Source organism: Rhipicephalus microplus, chromosome 4 (genome assembly GCF_043290135.1).
Source record: "Rhipicephalus microplus isolate Deutch F79 chromosome 4, USDA_Rmic, whole genome shotgun sequence".
Lineage (NCBI taxonomy): Eukaryota > Metazoa > Arthropoda > Arachnida > Ixodida > Ixodidae > Rhipicephalus > Rhipicephalus microplus.
Window position 1 is genome coordinate 46,163,496 of NC_134703.1, and position 26,776 is coordinate 46,190,271.

Consider the following 26,776-nt stretch of genomic DNA (forward strand, 5'->3'; position numbering starts at 1 on the left):
GGCAACGACAAGGTTGCAATAGCTGCCGTTAGGGGGCTCAGCCGGCACTGTTTGAGTTTCACACAAGTATCTCGATTTCATCTCTAGGTGTTTTTTTGTGAATATTCGTTATGCTGTTTTTACGAAAACACAATATTAAGTACGTCTGAAGGCAACAAACCATTAAAATTATTTCAGATGGAAACACATTCACTAATTGTAGCAATGCTGGCAGGGACGCTGGCTACCTTGTGCCTAATGCTATGTTTGTTTACGATTGCGCTGTGCTCGGCGACTAGTTGGTTTTGTAGCCCTTGTACCAAAGTTCTTGTGTTTCCTTCTCTCGTAAGCACATCCCAAGTCACCCTTGAATTAGGTCTGGTACCATTACCCATTCCTGCAGTCGTCGAAGCAGGTGACAATGATGCAGCGCTTTCATCATTCCTCTCCCGGGCCCACGCAAACACGGCGACGACAAGAACCGCATGCATGGACGATGCCCTCCACACCACGCCAAAGAAACGTTATGAATGAGTACTGCAACAAAAGAACGTTTAATATTGCCAAAATGTATTTATTGTTGTCACTGCGGCAATTTAGTGCTCGGATTTTTTTTTCTGACCTGCCGGTACTGGGAACGAGAGTACCTCGTTCCGCTGCAAAGGGAGATCGTCGAACGTCCTTTGCGAAATGCTCCGTTTACCTTCGTTTGCGTAAGGGTTGCCGTGTGACACGGGCCACATCTCCCTTGTTGTAAGGACGAAGAAGCTAAACGGTGCTCCCGGGTGCCCGTGTGACAGGGGTATAACCCCCGTATTCAGAAGCGCTTCTTGACTTGAACTTGAAACCGCCTTCAATGAAACGCAGTTGAAACGCGTCAGTGCGTTTGTGCTACCTTGGCACCACCTAAAGTCAGCGCGTTCGAAACACATTTGTGCTGCATTGAAGTCGGTGGCAAGTCAAGTTCAAGTCAAGCAGTGCTTCTGAATACGGGGATAAGGTTCGTCATTTAAAGCACAGATGTCTGCTGTGTTTGGAACAAATGTTAGATGATTTAGAGTACGCCGTACTGCAGAAGAGCATTCAGCTGTTCCAGTGTAAGTGGAGGGAATGACACGAGTACATGCATATTCATTTTACAGTGAGCGAGACCAGGTAGCCACGTAAAATATTTTTGTAAAACAATTTATACGCGCGCATCTTAAAGATTCGACTCCACATATCCCTCAGAAAGGAGCTAGACAAAGTGTCTCATTTTTCGAGCATGTTTCGTCTAATCATAATTCAGTTTGAAAGCCGTAAAAACAGTTCAGCAGTGTTTATACGGAAGCATATTGCTTTTTTTCTGACACAGCGCAACATTCGATAGATAATCATTTACTTATGAACTTCGGCAAACTACTCAACGACTATGCATCAGGACACGAGGGCTTCCAGGTAGACTTTACGGATGAGTAGTTGATAAAGCAAATCTTTTAAGCATTTAGGTGGTGCTTTCAAAGCTACTCAATAAAAAAAAAAGGTATCGAGAAACAATTATATTGCAAAGTTTGCAGACTTACGCGCTTGTGTCTTGCACTTGGTAATGTTAAATAAAGAAATTAATTATGTGAAGACACCTTTGGCACTCGTGTTATGACTGATTTCCAATGAAAGAAGTGTCAGTTTTCTTTTTTTTGTTTACTGGTTGAACCACGGGTATGACAGTAGAATGAGTGGGGTCACCGAGGCTAATCCGTTCTCATTTGTGGCCACTTGTTCCACCCCGTTTCGGAATATTCAGGATGAACTCCGTGTTCCGCGAGATAAAAGCCCACGGTGACTTGCTCATCTCACCATTCGAGGCGGTGGCCAACAACTCGGTGGAGATCGTTCTGGACGTGATGCGCTGGGTGGAGCAACAGTGCGGCAAGCGGCGCCAGCTGCGCCTATTCGTCCACGTCAACGACAGCGTGTTTGCCGACCCGGTAGCTCTCGAGGGATACTCGGTGAGTGACGGAATACTTTCGCGCTGAATTTGGTGATATAATGTGGAACTATATGAACACGCAATGTAGATGGAAGGCAGGAAGCGCTTCACAGGATCAGCGTCTTTCCAGTGAAGTGCTTCCTTCCTTCTACCTTGTGCTCTCATGTATTTCCACATCCTGTTGCTTCAACTGCCCCAACATTCCACGTATTTGAATTTAGTGATAGTAATGAACCAAATTTACGTAGCTGCGAGCTTGTTGAACAATGGAGAACCAGCCGTTTTTTTACCAAAGCGGAGAGTATTACGCTGTCGCGTTTTAATGCGCATATATTTGTTATAGAGTGGAGAGGGGGAGGGGGATGTCCGCTACTGTAACTCAGTGTTGAGCAACGGACCAGTTATTCGAAGGTCACAGATTCGGTTCCTGCAGGTGAGAAGTTATTCTTTTGTCAAGTTTTCTTTTTCACATTTACATTGATATTACTTCTAATGACAACACCTATACTTTCCTTGAAATCATTGTCTGTTGGTTCTGATTATTGCGAGCAATACAGCGAAAGCTGTTTGTTATGGGATCACAACAAGGGTCACCTGCGCCATGGTGTCCGTAACCACCATCGAATGAAATAAGAAAAAAAAGCTATGTAAATAAAAAAAAAACGTCGATGACACAATGAGATTCGAACCCAGCTCCCTTATCGCCAGCCTAGTATTGTACCACTGAGAAATACGGGTATACTTGAAACTCCATTACAAACTGATCCTAGACATGCTTCTTGTCAGGAAAGGAATACCATTAATACGTGCAATAAAATATTTTAGAACAGCAAAGAAACAATGAGGCGTCAAATAATTCGAATCGGGTGATGAGTGGGCCGTAGAATGCTCCAATTCATTACAAAAACTTCAGCTATAATTCTTCAACGTCGTCAGCCACAGCAAAAAAAAAAAAAGGACAAAATTTATTGCACGTGTGTGAGAGGCACCACGCTTCTCCAAAAAAAAAAAGAAAACTACAAAGAATTGCATGGTCAATGCTTCTCTACAACACAAAGGTATGACTAAACTCATAGTGGGTACCCTGCAAGTGCTTCTGTAGCAGTTACCAGAAGAGTGTTTAAAAAGGTCCTAGAAAAGCCGCTCTTCCAGCTTTCGATGTGACTGTGTGGCGCGTTCCGCACAGGTGTGGTGCTTTAAAGGAGCTTTCTCTTTTTGCTGGGGGGTCCTCTCATCATCTCACCAGTAGGCTTATATTTCAGTGATCAATGACGTCTGAATATCATCTACAAAGTCAACAATAGTAAAACTCACTAAGTCGGCCTACTGAAAAAAATACTAAAAATTCGTATACGTAGATTTCAAAGGCGAATAGGAAAAAGGCGGGGGGGGGGGGGCATGTATGCTGATCTCTGTATTTTTCTTGCTTATCACTTTCCTTGAGATAGAAATTGTTCTACAAATATTGAAAAAAAAAGAAGTCACCATTCCTTATGTATTTGCATAATGTTCTGTGTGATGAGTGAAATGATAAAGGTGAATTTTTTTCACAGAAAACGTTCTGATTACCACTCTGCATGCTTCTCCGCCACCTCTTTGTAATTATAAAGCCGTCTTTCCAGGATCGGCATAATTTGGCGAAGCGGCAATGCGATATACCATTACGACGTTATAACGTCTCCACGTGAAGATTTTTATTTTACCGCTAGTGTTGCCACCGCCCTCGTTAGTCACATCTCTTGCTTATGAAGCGTTCACTTTACTACCCTCCCCCGCCTCTAAACATTGTCACGCAAATAAATGTGCAAGTCTCGAAAGCATTCTTGGCGCATTAGCGTTCACGATGCTCTATCTTCCCCGTAGCGTCAAATGGACGACATGGCAACGCGGCCCTCGTTCTACTGCAAACCGGTGAAAGGAGTCGACGTGGGCCGTGACCCGAATGGCGTCAACTTCGTGCCCCGAGACCTGTTCCGGGGCCCCGTGTTTCCACCTTACTGCGAAGGGGACGCCTTCTTCATTAACGGATCACACCTCGGGCCGCTGTACGCGGCGTCCCTGTATGCGCTGCACTACGCTCTTCTGCCGCAGTACGTCACAGGTCACATGGCCGTCATCGCCAACATGGGTCACGTGGACGTCGCGAAGCGCATGCATCTGACAGCCAACCCGGAAGTTGACAAGAAGCGTAGCGGAAGGAAATCGCGCGAGGCACAACTCTTCGTCACCGGCGTGTGGTCGAGCACGTGGAAAGACGTTTGGCTCTACTCGCTTTACAACCAGACACGAGAGACGCCGCTTGAAAAAAAACTGACGGAAGTAATTGTTGAAACGCTCCAAGCTGCCTCAAAGTGACATGGGGTAGTGTTTTCCTTTGACTTGGAGTGAGAATAAGAAAATAAATGTTTTGCTCTTTTTTCAGCAGTTCTTTCTTTCTTTCTTTCTTTCTTTCTTTCTTTCTTTCTTTCTTTCTTTCTTTCTTTCTTTCTTTTTTTGTGCGTGTGTGCGTGTGTGTGTGTGTGTGTGTGTGTGTGTGTGTGTGTGTGTGTGTGTGTGTGTGCGTGCGTGAGTGCGTGCGTGCGTTGAAAGTGAGTTGAAAGTGTGAATTGAAAGTGTCAAAGCATTTGGGCTGAAAAGTGCTTTAACATTTCTGAAATGTAATGAGTGTCATAAGTAATGATTCCCGAAATGCAATAGGTGCCATAAGTAATGTCATGTGCACTTTTGTAGTGCCACCTGTGAAATGTGAAGTTTCTTTCTTCCTTTCTTTCTTTCTTTCTTTCTTTCTTTCTTTCTTTCTTTCTTTCTTTCTTTCTTTCTTTCTTTCTTTCTTTCTTTCTTTCTTTCTTTCTTTCTTTCTTTCTTTCCTTCTTTCTTTCTTTCTTGCACGCTAGCAGAAATTATACGCAAAGGAGCATCTGTAGTTCGACGTGCACCAATTTATAGTTCCTTTACTTCCCCACTTCTCCTTCTTATGGCTCGACATTAGATGCACTGCGCTTTGTATACAGTTGTGCACGGGTGCTTGGGTAAGAATTCGTAAGGCGGTTTAGAAATGTGCTCGAGCGCGACACGCACTGTGGAAGTTTCAGCCGCAGGCCGTGTCTGCTACAGGGCCCATAAAGATCAGCATTCCTTTGTTGCATGGTATGTCTGTATGGTTCATTTCCCTTATCGCTCGCGGAAAACGTTGTGAACTAGTGCAGCCTCTGAGAGCGTTATGTCATAAGAAGAAAAAAAGAAGCACGCTAAACTGCCGCATTAAAATATATAGTGGTCTAAATTTTCATTTTTTTGAGGGTGGGGGGGTTAAAATAACTCGGTATCAACTTGGACCCCGCGGAAAAAATGTTTCGCTTAGAGCGACTCGATTTCACAGCGTCGTCTCGCTGATTGTATTTAGGAGCGCTTAACCCATTTATAAAATTTAGTACTTGTTCTTAACGTCAGACGGCTACTATGAATTGCACTGAGTTTTTTGTTAGCTTTAGCACATCGGGAGTCGACCAAAGTAACAGCAATACCTGTTAATACCGCACAACAAGACGGTATTGTCAGGAATGAGGCTGTGGAGCTGTGAAATTTCGGTTCACGAGAGAAGAAGATTGGCCCCAAGTGTGTCTCAAAATTGCCCTTGAGAGAAATGTTACTAGACATGTGTATAGTTAATGGTAGAAGTTGTGAAGGTGCCACGGGAACTGACAACTACTTGGCGTTAAGAACAGCTGGCTTGGTAGAAGTGCCCATGTTGCTTCTCATAACATATTTTGAGAATGAAAACACGACAGTAAACGACAGGAGTTACTGTCTTCGAGTGTGAAACAATTAAATATACGCCGACGTACTAAATTAGCTGTTACAGACACTGCTTCATGTTGTTAAAAAGATAGTACCAATTTCCGCTCACATAACATATTGTGTTCAATACTTCTGTATTAGTGGCTATGTTCATTGTTAGACCCAAGTTCAAGCGTGTACTTCATTGAAATGAATAAAAAAGCCGTCTAATAAAATCGTGCAGCTCTAAGTATCAACAAGTGGCAACCACATAAGGAGCACTACTTTACTTTTGCTCTCATAAATACTAATTGGCAGTGGGCTAAATATTAGGGGAGCACTGTTTCCAATTTGCCTCAAACTAATGGGGCCTTCCGGCAGATGCCTCGTGCGCTGGCTGCAAGATATCGCATTCACTCCTAGTCCTATCAATTACCTCTGCTTCTGTTGCAACTAGACGGGATGTAATTACATTGTCTTCCCCTAATCAGGAAGGACACCATAAAAGACGGGGACAGGGGATCTACCCAAGATTGAACGGTTGGACTAATGATCTTCCAGCCTCCTTTTGCTAGATTCAAGGACAAAGGAACACTGGCGTCCCGCACAAAGACACAAGCTTCCACAAATAGAGTGCGCCGCCAATTACAGAGCGTGAAGTATAGAAAGGTTTGAATGATTCATTGCAGGGCGCTCGAGCCGCAACAAATGTAGTGGCTAATGTCAGCAACATCGAAAGCAGAGTTTGTTACTTATTATCTTATCAGTTGCATTGGCTTCCCTACCAGTCTTATTTATTATGACTTAGTCGACTGTTGCTTCACCCACTGCTTGGTCTTTAGAGCTCATTAATTCTTTTATGGCGAGCTTGTTTGAGTTGTTATAGCACGTAGAAAAAAAAGCTCTTACGGCTTGATGCGCGGGCACTCTTCTATCGGACAATTTTAACGCGTGGCTCTGTTTCACTACAGTGCGGCTTGCACGGCCCCATAAAGCGTCGACAATTCGACTAGTTGTCGATCGTGTGGTCATTTGAAGCTCTGTAAGCATGGTAATCTCATTGCACTGAAAAAAGCTGTTGTAGCGGAAACATTTGGAGAACTTCACCTTCAGGAGCATGCCGCGATAGTGTAATCTGGTCTTGTGCGCACAACTTTCTGAACTATTTGCCTGCTTCGGTTGTTGGTGCACGGCTCAATCATGTCGAAAGGAAACGAACTACGTGTGCGTAATATTGGCCATTTGAAAATATTATTGAAGACCTATTGCAAGCGCAGTTCTTAAGTGCCCACAAGGCCACATTGTTTTCCGTAAGCGAATCAGTGACAGATCCACTACGTGAGGCGCGAACCTACACAGCTGTTAAATTTGGCACTGAAATTTTTAAAGTCCCCAGTTCGGCCAATCCCTCTCGTGGGCATGTACTAGTTTGTTGGTTTCGCCAGGACGATTAAACAATTACTAGTGTCTTTAAACTATTACGTGACAGTTCAGCAACAGGACTTCTAGTTCATACCATCTGGAATGCACTGCAGGAGCGTGCCACGTGCTTGTGGAAGTCATCATCACCATCAGCAGCGGAGGGCGTGCTCCTGTCGCTACCCCGTGCTGCACCCTGTATGCCCGTGCTGCATTATCGTCTCGTGCGTCACGGCCAACGGTCAGCTAGCAACCCCTGCTGCGAAAACCTTCTGGTAGACCTTTAGCATCGCTCCTCTCCTGTACAGAAAACAATGCCTGAAGGTAAGTCAAGCAGCTCCTTGAGTTTAAGGTTGGCTGTTCCAAGAATGTCCGCTGAAACGTTGCCCAGTGGTCGCACGGCACTTGCGGTGACGTGTCTCAAAAGCGTTCTATAAATCAAAGTTCAGAGGAGGATCACGCCGATTCGTTTAATTTACCCCAACGTTTAGGCCGTACAATCTTGATCTCGGTCATGAGCGTGTTGGCGTGGCCGCGGGATTTTGTTTCGACAGGGCTCGCGGCGAGTGAGCAATGTTGGCAAGAGTGCGATGAGATACGTCGAATGCAGTAGCCACCGTCTCTTCCATCTGACTACAGCCGCCGGGCAAAGATCCGCGCTGGATGCCCGCCTCGGTGCAAAACTTGTTAGAGTGCCCGGCTTCTGACCCGAAAGTTACGGGTTTTGTTGCGGCCACGGACATCGCATTTCGATGGTGGTGTAATTCTACGCAGTGTCTATTCTCCCGGCAACCGGAATAATGGTTCAAAAAATTTTTTCCCGGCTGTCGCCTTCCATTGACTTTTATATATCACGTGACTAACTGCAGTGGGAAGAAGAGAAAAAAACTGGCTGTTGTGGGACAGACAGGGCATACGTAGCTTAGCATGCGTTAGATCAGGTCAGGTTAGGCTGCGAGACAGACTGGGCAGACGTGGCCCAGCGTGCGTTGGGTTAGGTTAGGTTACGTTAGGTTATGTTGAATAGGTTGAGTTCTACCGGTAGCCGGGAGAATCATTCAAAAAATTTATCTCGGCAATTAGTCACGTGACTTATGAGAGCCAATGGGAGGCTACTGCCGTGGGAAATTTTTTTGACCATTTATTCCGGTTGCCGGGAAAATAGACACACCAGTGATTCTACTGTGCCATGTCAGTAGACGTCAACCAGATGGTCCAAGTTTGCGGAGCCCATCACTACGGCATCTCTTGTAGCCACGTTGGCATTTCGATACGTAATATACTCCAGATATTATTGCAATAAAGATGTCTGGCCCCCGCAAGTAACGGTGTGCTCGCGCACATATATCAGAATACTAATCGCTTGTAGGTGCCACCCATCTCGTCCCGCGTGTACGGGTTGTACGGAACGAGCGTCACAGTAGCGTACGACCAATCGCATCACGTTTTCTGCCTGCTCGTACTCACCATCCACTATTATCTAAAAAAAAAGTGCAGCTACCTTACAAACTGCACCAATAAATGATAACGTGGTTCAAGATTACGCTTGCATGTTCAAACACGACTGCAAGAGAGAAGCATTTCTGCATTTGCTTATTCTTTATTCATGACATAATGCAGGCTCGAGTAAGGGCTCAAGCATGAAGGGCTAGGGAAAAATTGTATGATATAAGAGAACACAGTAAAAGGAAAGCAACATTGTAAGTATGAAACGAATTAAGAGGAGCAATACTAACCTTGGCTCATATACGTGGAATATACAAGTTCAGAACAAGAAAGAAAAAAAGAGACAATGTACTTCGCCTCTTAATTGTGCCACAGCATAACTATTAGACCAACTTACTTAGGCAATTTCGTGGACCAACACTACGACACAACTATGAGGCAAGACGCTAGTTCACCCGTATTTAAACGCACTCACCCTCATCGAAACGTAACTGCCACGTCCAGCAACCAAAGTCGCCTCCTCGAGTTTAGCAGCGCGACACGTAAACCGCCGAGCGACGACAAAAAGTAGATCGGCATCTCATGGCTGTAGAGAAAACGCACCTGATGGGTTATCAAAATATTTCGCGGAAAGTTTTTATTTGTACAGAAGCTGTCTGTCCAGATACTTATTACTTCTCTTTCTTTATGTGTGCACTTATTTATTTGCAGATTCGACGTTCGTTAGTGGTAAGATATGACAGCGCTCATTTGCATTGTTCGCGAAGTCAATGATTAGGTAACTAGAACATTTTGTGTCACTTTCTGATGGGCCACTGTGTGGGCTTGAGTCCGAAAGTGTTCAAGCTTGGCCGAATGACTCGGTTTAACATTTGTTTGGCCAGTACCCGACTCGGACGTGAAACATACCTTTCAAACATGACACTTCGGGGCCCACCTAATTTAAAGCAGTAAGTCCTCGCTCGCAAAGGAAGCATGACCGACTTCGCAGTCGTTTTGAAAACATGTGTCTATTTAGAAAGGCGCAGATGAAACCGCAAGATCTAATTCCACTGTTGTCTTCTGTTTTTCTCTGAGACCTCACAGTAATAATATCATTGGCATTACTGTGGCTCTTGTGATACATATACGGCGTATATTTACAACAGCAGTACTCTCAATTTTACTGATAATAAGTGGTGGGTCAATCCACACCAACTGCCCCAACCTGGGTGCTCGCCAAAAGTCAATGTCTATGAAATAGTCGTACAAAAATACACGCATATACACATCAGTTTTAAAGTATTTTCCTAAAATATTTCGAGCGGCAAAAATGTTTGGTGCCCGTGACCACTCTATGAAATTTATTATGCGGTGAAAAACCAGGTACGAAAGGAATTCGCTATAAATTGATCGTTTCGCGCATTCTTTCAATACTCGCTTTTATGAGCTTTTAGAGCAACGTGCTTTCATTTTAAGGCAGTTACGTATGATAATTTGGAAATTTTACCATTTAATTAAAGTGTTTAAAGAAGTTTTCTGCCAGTCACGACCATTGATAGAATGCATGAAGTGCTTCTATCAAACTCTCTATAACGCGTACAATTTACATCTTTTGGCCTGTGTGGGGCGCGTACGTAATGAAATAAAATCCTGAACTTGCAAAACGCCACTTTTGTCCAAAATGAAATGTCTGTAGCATCATAAGGAGTTACAATAAAAAAACTGGAGAAAAGCCATATACGATTGAGAATCATAAAATTTTTTCTCACAAGAGGTTCCATCGAATTCATTTTGTTTTATTCGAGAAAAACATTTTTGAAGTTTATTTCCATCGCTGCACTGTTTCGCTATAGGGGCAATACAAGCCAACTGAGCTGGCTAGATAAAAAAGAGTGGTAGCGTTCTTACAACACATGGTTAGCTGTCCTTTTTAGTACTGTATTTTCTATACTACATATAGAGATGATAATAAACATAGGTAAATGTATAACAATGCGAATGAATTTTATGGCACTGCGATCTAAATAATGATCGCGTTGCATTTATTGTATTGGTGCACATCGCAGGCGGTGGCCGATGACAACGCCATAAAATTCTGATGTGATCTCATAAAAGCTGCAAAACGGTGCATGTTACCTGACTTACAAATCCTACTTTAAGCTAAATCTGTGGTCTGCAACCACCCAAACAAGCTGTGAAAAACCGCTTGGCATATTCCTCCCGTAGTGACGCGGGCGAGTTACGCTAGGCGTGAATGCGCATGGCATCGTAACGGCCACATCGCGCGCCGTTTGCAAAATACATAGATAATCTTTATGCGGATCCACTGTAAATGAACGTGCTCACAGCTCTTTCTTACAATCTACATGAACGTTCCTACATGTTATTGGAGACAATGGGCTCTCATAGCCATATGCAATAAATGTAAGGCAGCAATATTGGGTGCACAGGGACAAATAATTCGTTCGCATTGTTACATTTTAATTATGTTTATTGTCACCACAATATGTAGTACACAAAATAGGTTACTAACAAGAAGGTATTTGAACCACGTGTTGTAAATGCACTGTCGCTCTTTTATATTCACCCAATATAGGTGGCCTGTATTGGCCCCATAGCAAAACTATGCAATGGTGGAAATAAACTTAAAATTTTTTTCGTCACTAAATAAAGTTACTTCGATTGAACTTTTTTTGAACGAACTTGCTATGATTCTTAATTGTGTGCGCTTTTCTCGTAATTTTTTCTAGTACCACCTTGGGGTGCAACAGATATCTCAGCTTAGATCAAAGTAGCGTCTCTGTAAAGTTCAAGATTTTAGTTCAGAGCCTACTCACCTCACCCAGGCAAAAAAAAAAATATTTGTAAATAACACGTTTTACGGACAGTTCGATATCAGTGATTTCCGCATTTTATTGATGGTGGTGTTTTGTGAAAAATTATCGAAAACACTTTTATTACACTACAAGTTATCTACGCTCCAAAGAGTGAACATTTTGGAGCTATTGTGACTAACTGTCTTATAACAAAAGCATGCTGCCTAAAAACTAAGAAAAAGCAAGCATAGAGAGGCTGTGCAAAACGATCAATTCACAAGGTAGTTTTGCCGTACCTGCTTTTTAACTACATCATGACTTTTTTGTGATCGTCACGGGCGCAAAAAGTTTTGTCGCTGAAAATATCTTGGGAAAGTACTTCAGACCTGATGTCTGTATGTTTGTAAATTTATCAAAACATTCGATAGAAAGTGATTTTAGGTGAGCACCCTGGCTGGGACAGTTGGCGTGGAACGGCCCACGCAACGAATAGAGGTATGTGAATGATTGATAATTTGTTGCCAAGAAAGCCTCCTGTACTGCGTATCATGCTTTTGACAAAAAAAGCACTTTTTAAAATGTTTGGCTGGTTAGGCAGTCGCTTACTTGGTCACGTGTTTTTTTCGTTTTTAGGAGTCGATGGACCGTCAACGCTGTCCAGCTTCAGTGGGTCCAGCTTTAGTGGTAAGACTTTACCCTGCATTATTTGTCTCTCGTATGGTACATTCGACTGGTCATTGCCGAGTGCTCCAGAAGCTCTAAAATATGCACCTAAAATAGCAACCAATACTGCCACTAAAATAATCGGGCAAATAAATGCATGATCAGGAAGGAAGGACATGACCTGCACACCTCCATGTTCTTGTTGTAGAGCCTTGAAGCTACTGACTTCACGCTTTCAAACATGGTCAGAGTGCCTACAAACAACCACCCCAGTTTGCCGATAGTGAATAATGATCCTAGGAACAGAGAAATATATAAACTTAGCTTTGAGCAAACTTGAGTGATAATGCGGTACAGAGAGACTACAGTAGTAGCTATAGTGCTCGATCTGTGCCCGACCACAGATGCAATATTATTGTTCGTGCATAGTCTATCAAAAAGAATGAGAGCAGTCTACCATTAGTCATCTTTTTGCTAATCTAAGCCACTATGTTATTGCCAGAGAGTGAAAGCCAAACATGTTGTACTTGAAAATGTTTACTTTAACAGCGGACCCGTTTGTACATGCTAGCTTCTTTGCACTACTGTAACAAGTTGAACTATGGGACTTCGTTTGTGCCCCTACCCCCTCAGGTGACCAGGGTAGCCTACCCTATATGCAGTCTTCACGTCGGGTGAGGATTCGCAGGTCAACATGTGTAATAAGTAGTTTTAGAACAGTAAAGTAACAACCTGGCGCCAGACAATTCCAAAGACGTAACAAGTCGGCCGTTTAGTGTTCCAACCCATTACAAGAACCTCGGACATACTTCCTCATCGTCGTCAGCCACAGCATCCACAAAGTGCTCTTAATACCCTACAAGTTTGTATCAGGTACCACCAATCTCCAAAGAATGACGAATAATGGCATAGTGGACGCTTCCTCACTACGCTAAAATTACGTTGTTTGATGGCGTGGTGAGTACCATGCAAGTGGCCTTGTAGCATTTGCCCCAATATTATCTAAAAAAGGCCCTGAAAGGGCCACTATTCCAGCGTCCCCTGTCACTGTGCTATTTTCAGTTAAGTTATGCAAACAAATTTTATTTCTTATCCTGAATATAATTTGGTCGATAACTTATGCTTAGATGTCACATATATCTAATACAGCTTTTAATTTGAACCAGAACTATTGATTTCGTAACTAGTTTACTATTAGATCGCCTTTTGTATATTCGCAATACCAGAGGTGCAGATAAGAGAAACAAGATCGAGATCACTCTTTGCTCGCGCCAATAAAAAAAAAAAACTATCGGTGAGAGCTGCTTTCTTTTTCTCTAGATTAAACAAAACTCATGTTAACGAGCTTCACGTTTTAAATATAGCTGGATTCCGCTATGCCATTTAATCTTACACCTGAATTATCTTCTTTTCGTTTTTCGAACGTAGCGTTTTCTCAGACATCCAGTGGGGGTGAGTACATAACTTTGACAACGTATTTTTCTTTTTTACACATTGCTATACACGAAATGAACTCGCTTTTTACTACAAAGTAGTGCCATCAATAAAATGCCGTAATCCCGGTTCCTGCTACTAGAACGCCATTTTGTATTACTGGTGCCAACACATGCGAGCACTTCTTTTCTTTGTACAGATAAAACTGCTGTGATGGGGTCAACTAGATGAATAAAAACTATTGTATGCTGATTGTTGCTGTTATTGTCTTGTACAAGGCTGGTAAATTACTGTAAACGTTCATACTGTGTCCGGACAGCAGTTCGGTGATTGTAGTCAACGGTGTGACACACAGGGTTGATTTAAGGGTTTTTCAAAGATTAGCCTTTGAAACTAAGGCAGTAGCTATGTCTGCAGCTGCGTAAACCAAATAAAGTGCAGTTCGGTATACTTCTACATGCGGACAGCCACACACATGATCGTTCGTAACAAACAGGCACTCCTCAAGAGTGCCTGTGCGTAGAATAACCGAATGCTTGTCCGTGTCAATGTCTGTAGAGCGAATTGCACTATCTGTCTAGATGAGCTACTAGAGGCAACTCTTTTCTGTGTTACAGATCGCGCTGCTGCAATGAAGACCGCACTATAAAACGTACCTTGAGGCGCTGTTTTGTAGCGAGAAAGAGAGCACACATTGTGACATATACGAGGAGCGCGCAATGTTGCAACTCAGCATCAATGGTTCACTAAATATTAACAAGTGTATGTAATTGTTGATAATAGGTGAAGGAACTACTTTGTAATTTGTATTTTGAACTCGCACAAGGAAATGACGTGTTACTATCAGTCTAGTAAAAATTATGTCGTACAAGTAGTATTGTGGGTTATAGAAAAGCTTGTTGCTGTACATCCATTCAAGTCGTCAAACTGTTCAGCGGATTCTTAGCATGGCTTATTAAGTAGTACCTTAGTTGCTTTGGAACATTACTTTTTTGTATCAATGAAACACTAATTGTTTACATCAAGTAGTACTTATCTCATAAAATGAAGGGACTTTCCTTGTGGGCATGCAATCAAACAGCATGGATTGTCTTTCAAAAAATGTCATGCCGTTTGTAGGATGGTCGTTTTGTAGGATGATAATGCTGCTATAAAATGGTACAACAGTACACTATAGTGCCACGTTCTTACAGCTCTAGTATCGACTGTCTACTCGCGGAGCCAAAGGTGCAGCCGTGCGTGAACACACGTAACACGCATTCAAAAATTCCGGAGTGATAGAATGAGCCTTTACGCGGCCACAAGTGTGGAAACGCGCACTTTTAAAAACGTTTGCGCTCATCTTCTGAGCACCTTCAATTTACTTACTCTCCGATAACATGCAGATCAGCGCGAGTAAGTATGAGATTCAAAATACCCACCCATAATTATTCTTTCACTCGCAGAGTAATGTTAATTATTGTTTCTCTCGTTCTTTTTTCGTTGTGAACGTAGGGAGGACTCTGGACTTATGAGCATGATGTTAACCGGGTTTTGTATCGTGATTGTGCTTCTCCTCATAAGCGTCATACTGGTGTTCGTGACAGGTACGTCATTTTTCGGATAACATGTGAGACATTGCATCAGAAAACTGATTACGAGGAGGGCTGTAGTGGAGGGCTCCAGATAAATCGGCCAGCTGATTTTATTTAATGTGCAGTGACATGGTACAGTACAGGGGCATCCTATACATCGCTTCCGTCGAAAAATTGACAGTGACAGCCAGCACGAAACCCGTAATCTTAGGCGCAGCAGCTGAGACCGTAACCACAGGTCTACCGAGGCATTCGGACATTTTACTAAGCAATGCGTTTAGTAATATCTATGAGTCCATGAAGTATTTCATGGTGGCTTACATACATACATAATACATAGATGCATACATGCATGCTTACATACATGTATATATACATGCATACACACATGCATGCATACATACATACATACATACATACATACATACATACATACATACATACATACATACATACATACATACATACATACATACATACATACATACATACATACATACATACATACATACATACATACACGCACACACATACGCGAAATTGCGATTATAGTAAACAACGTTGTGACATATCGTTCGTGCGCGTGGGGTGTGACAAGGAAAGTGTAATGATAAAAAATATGATACATATTTTATTCAGATTAGGGCTGACTTTGGCGCCAGAGAAAACTCAACTTTTTTGCGTCCATGGCAGATGTAGTGCCCTTCCACCGGAGCAGGTGATAATCCTGAGACTAGGAGCTGGGGAGTTGAAAAGCGATTGCGATATTCTGTTCCTTGTGCATGCTTCAAGCACCTAGTGTATGACATCTTTTCGAACTTGCTATGCACCAATTACGTGGCCTTATGGGTGCAGTGGCGTGTGTGCCTTTTGTAGTAGGTCACGGACTATAAGCTATAAGTCATGATAATTCCGTGTTCTGACGCTCGATGGCATGGCACACTTGTCCAACGCATTATTAATTGTAAAACATGTACACAGGATGCGTGCATTTGTAAAGCATGAAAGTTAATTTCACTGCATGTACAAGCAGAAATTATTTTCACTGCATTCACAAGCGGAGGCATGGCTGTATGGTAGAACATCCGCTCGCCACACAAACGACCCGGTTTAGATTACCACTCAGACCCAGAATTTTTATTATTTATTTTATTTGCATATTTCTTAATCTTTTGGTCACGCGAAGATGATGATTTCTCACTCGCAACCACGATGCCGAGTTCTTTACCGCCATCGCGTTAATACAGAAATGTGAGAGCTATACGCATTCCTAAAATTCCCTTGCACAAACGCAACAATGGCATATACACGGGAGTCGACCCAAAGGGGAGGTCACGAGGTGGTACACAGTCCTGATACCTCAACTACTTGAGGTCTACCTCATCATCTCCAACCTCTCCTCCATGCACCTTCCTATCTCGGAAGGCACCCCTAGGCTGATTTGTCCCCATGCTCTCATTTTGAAATGACACGCCTTCGGCGCTTCCTCAAGTATTATTATTCTGGAGAGACTAAAGAGGTCACCGCTCCTGGTATCTTTCAGAAGCTCGCCCTTAGCCGAACCCATGAAGTATACATTGACAAAGTACTTGCAAACGTAGCCACTACCCCTCACATCACTCATAGATGGCAGACTCTTGTGGACCGGAATAGGAAACTGGACACTCATATCCCCTGCATATGTACCTTTTACCACTCTTCATGCATGACACACATTGGAGCGCGTCATTATACAATGTCCTGCCCTACATCATTAACGGAAACACTACGATACTTTCCTACATCCCGATTTGGAAGCGGTACAACATCTAGAACCCTCATGAGCTTGTCACATTAGCCCATTTTGGAGTTAGCAGCGACTTAACGCGCGTGATACAGTGTGTGCCTATTACCCCTCATCCAGTCTTCCATCAGTGACCTTAGGTTCTCTTTTTCCTAATAAAAATTTATCAATCATTCAATTCCGAGAACTCAGCTGTTTGTTTTATGAAAAGAATATGGCCCTTTTCCCAGTGGTTTCGCAGTTGCCGAGTCATAACTCTAGTTAAAAAGCCATATTCGAAAACTGGTGCAAAATGATAGAACGCAAGAAGAACAGGCAGTGAGCGTAAGACAAAGAACGGCCACCTTTACTTCTACCCCAAGCTCTTGTTGATTTTGTTTGTTTATTTGCAAATCACACCTGAGTAGCACCTGAGTGCACCTGAGTGCAAATCACACCTGAGTAGCAAACATGGATAGGTGGTATATGATCGATTACAAAAACAAAACTTAAGGTTCTACACTGGTCTTGTTTTTGACATTCCACCTCCACCACTGATTTGTTTTTGTTTTTTCAGGTGAAGCGACAGAACACTCAACAGGTCAGCACGTTCAGAACTTCTGTTTTGTTTGCACATTGGATGCTATTTATGCTCAATTCAGCTTTGATGATCTCTTTTGTAATTTACGAGCTTGCACTGTAATTTTCCCTTCGTGTAGAGCGTGATGTTTTATGTGGGTCAGAGATCAGCCTTTTCAAAACAAAACAAAAACGCCACACAAAGCTTCTACACTACAATGGAAACGTTAAGGCAAAACACTTCGTTTGGCTGCATTGTAGAACTGTTTGCACAAGAGGAGCACCAAAACTTATTAAGGGTGAATTTTCTGAAAATGCAGGCAGGGAATGCAGATTCCACAGGCTTCGTTGAGTATTTTTGTTAAGCCCTTTTTGGCTCAGCAGTGTGCCCAGTGATTTCAGGTAACCAATCACGATGAATTTCGAAAGAAGAAACGACAGCTGTTGAAAATTAAAACAACATGATTAAAAGTTATTTTCAAATGGTCATCACAACCGTGGCTGGAAGGCGGACTTTTTAGGGCATGCTTAGAAAAAGCGAATCTTCAATCTGTGGCACTCTGTTGATTGCGGCAATGGGAGTCTATTGACGTCCACAAAATTATTGATTTGCTAGAAATACAGTACATAGGCATTGCTAAAGCAGTTAAATTTGCAAATAGGCAATAAGGGGAAATCTTGCATGAGGCCAAAGTGTTTGTTTTGGCAAATAATTAAATCTCTTAGGTTTTAATGTCACAAAACCAGTTTCTAACAATTAGGAATGCCATAAAGAAGTGCTCCAGAAATGTTGACCGCCTGGGGCTCTAAAATTTATTATTGAAAGTAGGGCTACTTGGTACGGATGAGTTTTTGGTTACGGCACCAGATCGAAGAAGACTGGGGACTGTAGGAACACTGACAGGCGGTGACTCCCAACTGAAAGTTTTATGTGAAGAACACAAGAATGTCAAAAAATCATAAAAAAGGAAGCGTATGAACATTGCGCAGAAGTGTAAAAAAGTAATACAAAATCTACGTGCGAGATACATTGATGCCTCACTGTCGCATGGTCTCAAGAATTTTCGAAGGTATCAGATATTTGACGGCTGCGGCCGGCACTTGATAGAGTGATTTTCGCGCCAGCAGTCGAGCGCCATAACCACTAGACTACCGCAGCGGGTGTGTTGAAATAAGCAGTAGGTCAATTCCACCAAGAGAGACATGTTTCATTTCAGTAAGAGTGAGTATTACTGAAAGACATCATAAGCGAGAAATGAAGTTTTGGCTTTATGTCCTTGTGCGCAGGAAGCCAAGGCTCAAGCACGGAGAATTAGATGAAGTGATCAATATACTAATAGAGTGTACCATTTAAATGGCTGAACCATAAAGAGCTCAGCCTTAAGTTAACGTTTAACCAAGAGAGTACTTACCACGACCAAACATGTTGCCGAGTAATATGAAGCCTTTGGGATGGCGTAGACGTACGGTAGTTAAAGAATATGTTCAATAGCCAAGTGTTTTGGTATAGCGAGCTAAAGAAACTTTTTATGTCTGAGGGAAATGTCCCTTTTTGTGATCCTCCGTTCAACGTAGAGGACAACAGTTACGGGGTCTCCAGTGGTGGTTCCGGTGGAGGCTCTAGTGTAACTCCGCGTAGCCTTCCTCGTCCTTTGCCTCCTGTCACCTCTCGTCCCAGCCCTGGTGGTGTCCCTCGTAGCAGTCCTTCTGGAAGACGTCCCTCTGGCAGTAGTCATTCGACTGGTGGCCCTACTGCACGTCCTCCAGCCAGCTCTACCAGCGTTTCTGGTGGCCTTACTGTCACTACACCGCCGGTAATCCCCCTCAGTCCTGTCACACAAGTGCCTGTAGTGCCTACGACTCGGTCAACAGCTGCGGTGCCCTCGACTCAGTCAATAAAAACTGTGGCACCTTCGACTCAGTTAACGAGAACTGTGAGGCCTACTACCCGGTCAACGACAACTATGCCGACTACGACTCGGTCAACGACAACTATGCGGACCACGACTCGGTCAACGACAACTATGCGGACCACGACTCGGTCAACGACAACTATGCGGACCACGACTCGGTCAACGACAACTATGCGGACCACGACTCGGTCAACAAGTAAGATAGTAACGTTGAGTGTTGGGTGATTTGGTGATAGCTCTTGCTTACTTATGAAGCTGCGCACTGAGACAAGCACACAAGGAACGAAAGTGATACCGCTGCACTCGCAACAAGTTTATTTCGCAGAAAAAACATGGTAATAGACAACAAGATAGTGTACCACGTGTTACAACCACGATGAGGTTACAGCGAATTTCAATTCAAAATCGCTTAAACTATAGATTTTGGTTCTCCATAAACATGGTTCTATGTTTTTAGAGTGTAGAGCTGTGGTGATACATTCTGTGCTCTTGTCATGTGGAAAGATGTACATCGGCCAAACTGGCCGGTGTGGGAATACAAGGCTTTCAGAGCAGAATGGGGTATTAGCAAGTAACGCCAACTCTTACATTAGGCGGCATTGCTTAGAATGTGACTGCGCTCCGCTGTTACCTGAGAATAAAATACTTTCCAGTCGCAGATATCAGGTGACCAGGGAAGTTATAAAGGCGTTGCACATCGAAAAAAGAAAAGATAAGTGCATTAGCGGATATCAGGTGACCAGGGAAGTTATAGAGGCATTGCACATCGAAAAAAGAAAAGATAGGTGTATTAGCCAAGTATTGGTTAGTTTAAGCCATTGCGAATTGTTCTTTTCGGAAAGTATGCTATTACCTGATTATCATTGTAACAAGTGGTACACTATCGCTTTGTATTTTACCGTGCTTTTCTGCGAAATAAACTAGTTGTGAGTGCAGCAGTGTCTCTTTCGTTCCTGTGCTCGTCTCTGTGCGCTGCTTCATGAGTAAACATGAAGTAAGATGGAAGGGAAGTAAATAAAAAATTGGGTAGAGTTCGCGACGAGTGAATGCAGCGCGTCATAGAGAAATAAGAACAGATAGAATGCAGCACTTATGCTGTGTGTACTCTTCTCTATTCAGTATCTCTAGTTCTGTTTTATTACCTTAGAGAGATGGTATTGTGCGCGCTTTGCATTGGTACTTAATCGTTCCTTATTGCATTCTATAACACAAACGTGTTTTCTGGCGGGGTCAACCTAGATTCGGAGACATGTTGCCGTCACGCAGAACGGTGAAAAAACTCTCCCGATCAGAGGACACAGTTCCGTAGTGTAGAGTCGGACACGCCATGCCTCGGCCAGTGACAGCAGACGTAGGGCAAGATATCTACGGCAACATGGTCACACAACATAGACTGCATACTTTGAAAACAGGCCTTTATAATACCTCGCGCTTTCGTCGCACACGTTTGTTTGCAAGAGCGAAGTTTTGTCAGTGCCTTAACACATCGGGAGCTGGTGATTTTTGCTTAAGCGTTGGCCTCGTTCATAAGCATCCACCCATACCAAAAATAGGGGTGCGATTAGCACCTAAATTGAACTAGAAGCACTTTAATACACTCTAGCACACCTACCTTGCGCAGCTTCGAGGTTGCTTTCCTTACTTACGCTGGCTCCGAGGCGGCGGACGTAAAAAAGAAAAAAGAAAAAAAAAGAAAAAAAGAAAAAAAAGGTAATGGAGAAGAGATGAGGAGAGGATGATACACTCGGTAGTCTTCCGCAACCCTCTCTGCCCAACCCAGAACGGCCTCCTGGACGTCGGGTTTCAAGCTGCACAAGGCTGCCTCCCACTGCTCCTCATTACTGAGTACTTGTTGGAGAGACGGGGGAGGGACGTACTTAGGACCCCCCACTTAGTACGGTTAAGATTTGCTTTCCTTGCGGAGCAATAGTTACAGGATGAGGACGGGCAAAGGAAAGGGTACGTAAGGAAAATTGCAGTTGGGCTACGGAGGAGACACGACGCGCGGTGCGTTTCCCTCTATCCCGGCCGTGGTGTTTTGCCGCGGGATGGCGAACTTAGTCGTAGCTTTGCAAGTCAAGAGCGACGCTCTTTTCGCTCTCATGCCGCTTTCTCTAATTACTTTCTCACCGTTAACTATTTCAAGTACAACAAGGGCTTGTTTAATCAGTGATCACGGACGATTGTCATCGGGACGGAGATGTAGCATCTACATGGGTGCATTCACGTAAAACGCGAAGACACACAGTGCTTGTTCTCTTTTATCAAGAGAAGGAATGAAGAGTATTCGAGTACGTCTGTTAAGGAAAAGTTTCACTTTCGCGTTATACCAGTTTCTGTGACGAATGCAGCTACTATACGTTAAATTTTTTTTTGTTTGCCTATCCACTTACATATTTGTGCCGATGGTTCTGCCGCAACTAAAGCCTAATGTTGGCATAACAAGTAGCTCTGCACAATGAAAAGTGTTATTCCTTTAAGCCTTTTCTAGAAGATGGGTGAGCGCCTTCTTAGCGCCCAGCACATTGCTGCGTAATGTCTCTATTATATGCTAACGAAGACAGAGTGGTAGTAATAACAGGACTCTATTTGAAGCTTGTCTAATTGCCACGGAATAAAATGGACATCTTGAGCTATTATCACAGGCCTCTTATAAAGCAATTTTAATAATTTGCAGGAATATGATAGTAGCTTTATACTGGTTCTAAATCGCTGATTTTTTGTATAGTTTTGAAATGATGGCATAGAATGAGCAAGCAAAAAAAATTTACCCTACCAAGATGCATTGTTTCATGCCAGATGTCTCCACGTTGGCGTTAAAGATATTTTGAGGCCTCTCAACGTAATACGTAAATGTTTTTTTTTGTTCACAAAACTGTTCTTGCGTTTTTTTTTCTTGTGTGTGCCGGTACAAGCCCTACATAGCCTTAATCGCAATACACGTAGCTTATCACAAGGAAGTACACGTATCGTACATTAATGGAAATGTTTTATGTAAATTATATAAGGGAGCGGGACATTGCTGTGAGTTTAGCGAAATGCAGCACGAGCGTTTGTGAATCCCGATATTGTATTTAGATATGCCTGAGCCTTTCATTGATATATTTCACACTTGCCATAAAGGCTGTGGTGGACTCGATACAAGAAAATAAAGGCGAGTATACAAGTCTGACTTGTTTGAGAAAAATATGAATGGTTAGACAGCATTCAACATGTTCTCAGAATCGGCGTGTCAAGTTCCTACACTCGTGGACAACTTTTGTTTTTTTTTTGGCAATAAAGGGAACGCTACGGGGGAACGGAACGCTAGTACGCCACTTAGCACTACGCGAAGTAGTCCGGTATTGCATGCGTTCCGCACCGCTGTGAAAAGTGGTGGCTGCGTGCGATCAGAATTTCATATGATGTTTCTTAGTAAACGGAAAACGCGCAGCTTTCTCAGGCTTGCAAAAACGCCATGCGACGGACGACGTATTACTTGAAATAAATACGAATACTGTACTGGTATGAGTTGCGTTCTTTCTCAAAGAGCTACATGCAAAAAACTCCCAAGCATTTCCCCGAGGGTGAACATTAAGTGCACGGGGTGATGCTATTAGGGGGAGTAAATTTAAGATCTGTTGGCATTCGCCAGTGAGTTAATGTAAACTCCCCCGTGTGATCACATTGCGATTCCCAGGAACCGGCGCGGGCGCGCGCAGCCATGGAGCGGAGGCCGAAGCGCGAGCAATGACGTGGTGTATGACGTCGCTGCGCCGTTGCTACAGACGCTCCTTTCCGCTTCTCGCGCCGTTGCTAGGGGAGAGGAGGAGGCGCACTGCGGACGGCGCATTCAGGGTCGTTTAATCGCACTTAAAAATGAAAGCATTATTTTTCTAATTTCACGCAGAAAATACAGACTCAATCTTGGGACTACGTTCGGTAGCGGCAAGATTCGTGGGAACTGGCTCTATAGCCTTCCCTGCATTGCCAAGAGAAGTTGACCACGAGTGTAGCCAGTAATAACACCTGCAACGCACCAACTTGCTAAGACTATTATTAATTAAATGGTCCCATATGTTACAGCTACCTCGGGATTCTCTTCTGTGATCCTTCACGTTGATATCGCACTATGCGATGAATAAATTCAAAAATTCTTCCCAAAATCAAATGCAACCTTTAAAAAACATCTTCGAAGCTCAACTGTCCAAGAATTTTTAAATTCAGACAATTTTTTGGCATTTCATAACCTCGGGGGTTTTCTCAGCGAAAGGAGACAGCCAAAAAACAAAGAGAAAAAAAAACAAACCATGGAAACAAAGCGTTTTGTATTTTTGCCCCAGGGTAATTTGATTAGTAAAGTGTGTCGTGTTCATTTTATGCAATGGAAAAAAAACAGCGTGCTTCTGTTTCTCGTCTGTGCGCAATTTACCTTGAGTGTTCAATGCGCGTAAATTAACTCGAAGCCTTCGTCCACGTGCCTTCAGCGCCGTCGACGACGGTGGCCACTCCTCGAAGTGGTATCATGTTCTGTGTCGTTGGCGCTACCTTCCGGGACACAAATCTTTTCACCAAGAATTTCTGCGACTATGCCGTCTTCCCGGATCTCATTGCAAGGAATGGAACATTCAAGCCTATATATGGGCTAACCAACTGGAACACCTTCAAGGAGGTCAGTGGTCATGCTCTTTTTATAAGTGCATTGAAACCTATAGAGCAGAATCTCGCTGACACGTTTATTTATAATAGGTCTATCTGCCCGATAGGTTTTAGGGGTGAGGCTTGTTCGTTGTGTGTTGTTGTCCGTGCTCCAGGCACATCGTATGCAAGGTAAAGAAGGTACCGAAAGCATGCCCACCGTAACTCCCGTAAAGTAGGGAAGCACAAACTATGCGTACCACAACAAGATCGCAACACCATAAAAAGCACCGATATTTAAGAACCCATCAATTCAAACATAACGAATAAAAGTTGTAACAATACACTAGTACCTAGCTGCAAGCAAAATTCTCTCATACTAGCTGGCGACTTCAATTTAGACATTATGGACCTTAGGGTATAGCTCTGTCATCGACTGTATGTCAATTTATGTCACTCAGTAAAAATTTCCAGCTGGTCGAATTCTTTCATATTGCAAGGAAAACTGGTGCGTGAGAGTGAAGACAAATGTACAGAAACACCGGACAGGGAAAGGCGCGATCTTTTAACTCACTTTGATTAGATGCGTCGCTCCGTATGAATGCGCCGAGCGCCACAGGTGTTGGCGCAGTGCCAAGTAGGTCACGCCACTGCTGCGCGTGGACCTCATGCTCCCGTCGCCGTGCGCGCGAACGTCACTCTCTCGCTGGCCTGCCGCACACCAAGTTCAAGTTTTTTTTTCTTTTTTTACAAGGCAGAATATCTTCAAGACGTTCAAAAGAAAGCGCCACTCGACTCATTCATTAGATTAAAGTTGAATAAAAATGCGTGATTCACTGAGAAGGGAATGTTTTTCTCCTCTTGCTAGTATCTTTGGTTAATACGATTTTTTCATAATTGGTTGTGTATTCTTGTTCCCGTGAAAAAAAAAAGAACGTATTGACGAGATTACACTGTACTTTTGCATTTTAAGTATATGTTTGTTCCATTTTCCAGAGTACTTCACTCGCTAAAAATGTAGAGGTTGGCCTCGGCTTCACACCCAGTGGCATGGGGAAACCTGGCAGCACGATTGATCTCATTCCGTCCATGGGTTCAGAGCTTTCCCGCCTTGTGCGCGCCCTGAACGCATCGGCATTGGGTGTGTTCAACTTCGAGTACAGGTTCAATGTGCCTCTACGAACACTGCAGGCAGCGTTCCAGGCAAGGGAACTGGCGATTCCTTTCTTAAAGAGCCAAGTTCCGTCACGTAAAGAATTGTAGGCGCCATCGATATACTAAGGCGCTTGCTGCAGTGGAGAGACTTCGCCCCGCCTAAAGCTCGCCACCACCCTCTAGTGCAAAGGTCACCACGTGCTGTTCTCGGAGGAAGCTTTGTAGCTGTTGTGCCAGGTGTGACGTGATATTAAGTGGCGGCTGTGTTCGTTGGGCTGGGCGGAGCCTACATGTCGTGATGTTGCTACAAGCAGCTCAGTATACCGATGGTATCTACATCCGCTTACAAACACGAAATTAGTTTAGAGGGACGTAAAGAGAACAAAAATATTCTCTCGTACTGGTAAGTCACGCTTTCACGATGCCAAAGACGCCAAGCTTGCTGCAGGAAGACTCTTGACAAGCGAGAAAAGCGGAGAGGAGAAAATGCTAACGGCGACATGACATCGAAATTTTTGCAGCATTCGCCATGAGGTCATAGATTTGGACGGACTCTTTGGTAGCCTTCGTCGTTCCCCGCCAGCAAAAAAAAAAAAAAGAGAGAGAGAGAGAGAGAGAGAGAGAGAGAGAGCAAATTCTCTTCAAAAAGAGCTAGATCTTAAATATAAGAAATTTGGGAAAATTTTGTTGAGCAAGTGCAGTGGAAAGGGGAAAAAATTCCATTGAACTTTTCGACGTCTGCACAGGAAAATGCGTGGCAAATTTAAAAGTCGAACTTTCACGTCCCGAGATTGCTGAACAAACGTATGAGAGAAAATTTAACGATATTAGAGTTTTTATGACATGATTACCAGTCTGTACTGATCAATTGTTTTCATTGGTCATTTAAAAGCCTTTTTCTTCTGTGGCTACACTGTAGACGAATTCTGTTGTAGTTACAAGTTCACCTATTTTACACATACCTCTACACTTGTACTCCATGGTCAGGAAACACTGCCAATCGGAAGTCGAAGCTATAGAGAACACGTGAATAAAACACAGCGCAACATGCAGCCTGGAACTTCGATTTTTTTCAAAGTACAGAAATTGTTGCTTGTTTTTCCGGCAAACGATATCGTGTATGACTGAATGATCGTACCATATAGCGAAATGTTAGGCCATTTTAATATTTGAGCATCGTGACCTACATAGTTACCGCTACTGCCACAAGCTGCCGCCACTTGCAAGCTCGCTTGCTCACCGTCACAATAAAACTAAGCTACGCGCTCGATTTAAAAGAAAGAAAGAAAATGTGGTGAAGTTTCTGACGCGTGTGAGAAGTATGTTCGTTTCCCTGCGCGATTTTTACCTGCTTAGCTTCCAGCGTGCTTGTCTGTACGAGATACGAGAGAAAGCAATTACAGCGCGTGACGAATCTCAGCAAGTTCACTCGTAGCTGACGGCCTTAAAAAAACAAAAAACAGACTTTGTTGTTGTGATTTGTGGAGCAAGGAAATGATTTAAGTAAGCCGTTTGATGGCACATGAAAAAAAAAAATGTGGAGCCCCTCGAAGCTACCGCGTCATATCTATAAGACTTTCCTAGATAATTCGAAAGAGAGGTGCGCTTCTCTGTCATATCGTTTCTATGCTTCACTTGACTACGTAGTGAATTTCTGTCTAGCATAGCGTCCATTCGTAGCTCTTTTTCCC

General features: G+C 43.3%; 2 protein-coding genes across 4 annotated transcripts in view; both read left to right on the forward strand.

Annotated features, from left to right (window-relative positions):
• LOC142814260 (uncharacterized) overlaps positions 1-4,332 on the forward strand; it is a 59,679-nt gene extending 55,347 nt beyond the window's left edge. Inside the window, exons 11-12 of the mRNA XM_075892701.1 lie at positions 1,763-1,967; positions 3,812-4,332. Coding sequence (XP_075748816.1) covers positions 1,763-1,967; positions 3,812-4,303 — 697 coding nt within the window. The 3' untranslated portion in view covers positions 4,304-4,332. The remainder of the gene's footprint in view (positions 1-1,762; positions 1,968-3,811) is intronic.
• Positions 4,333-7,265: 2,933 nt separating this feature from the next.
• Positions 7,266-26,776, forward strand: part of LOC142814261 (uncharacterized) — a 52,267-nt gene continuing 32,756 nt past the window's right edge. For 2 of the 3 annotated variants that reach the window (XM_075892702.1, XM_075892705.1), the window contains exons 1-7: positions 7,266-7,468; positions 12,022-12,072; positions 13,480-13,503; positions 14,980-15,071; positions 17,399-17,422; positions 18,976-19,509; positions 23,780-23,964. In XM_075892702.1, coding sequence (XP_075748817.1) covers positions 14,996-15,071; positions 17,399-17,422; positions 18,976-19,509; positions 23,780-23,964 — 819 coding nt within the window. In that variant the 5' untranslated portion in view covers positions 7,266-7,468; positions 12,022-12,072; positions 13,480-13,503; positions 14,980-14,995. Of the gene's footprint in view, positions 7,469-9,296; positions 9,320-12,021; positions 12,073-13,479; positions 13,504-14,979; positions 15,072-17,398; positions 17,423-18,975; positions 19,510-23,779; positions 23,965-26,776 lie in introns of those variants that run through there. The other variant, XM_075892703.1, reaches the window with a different exon arrangement.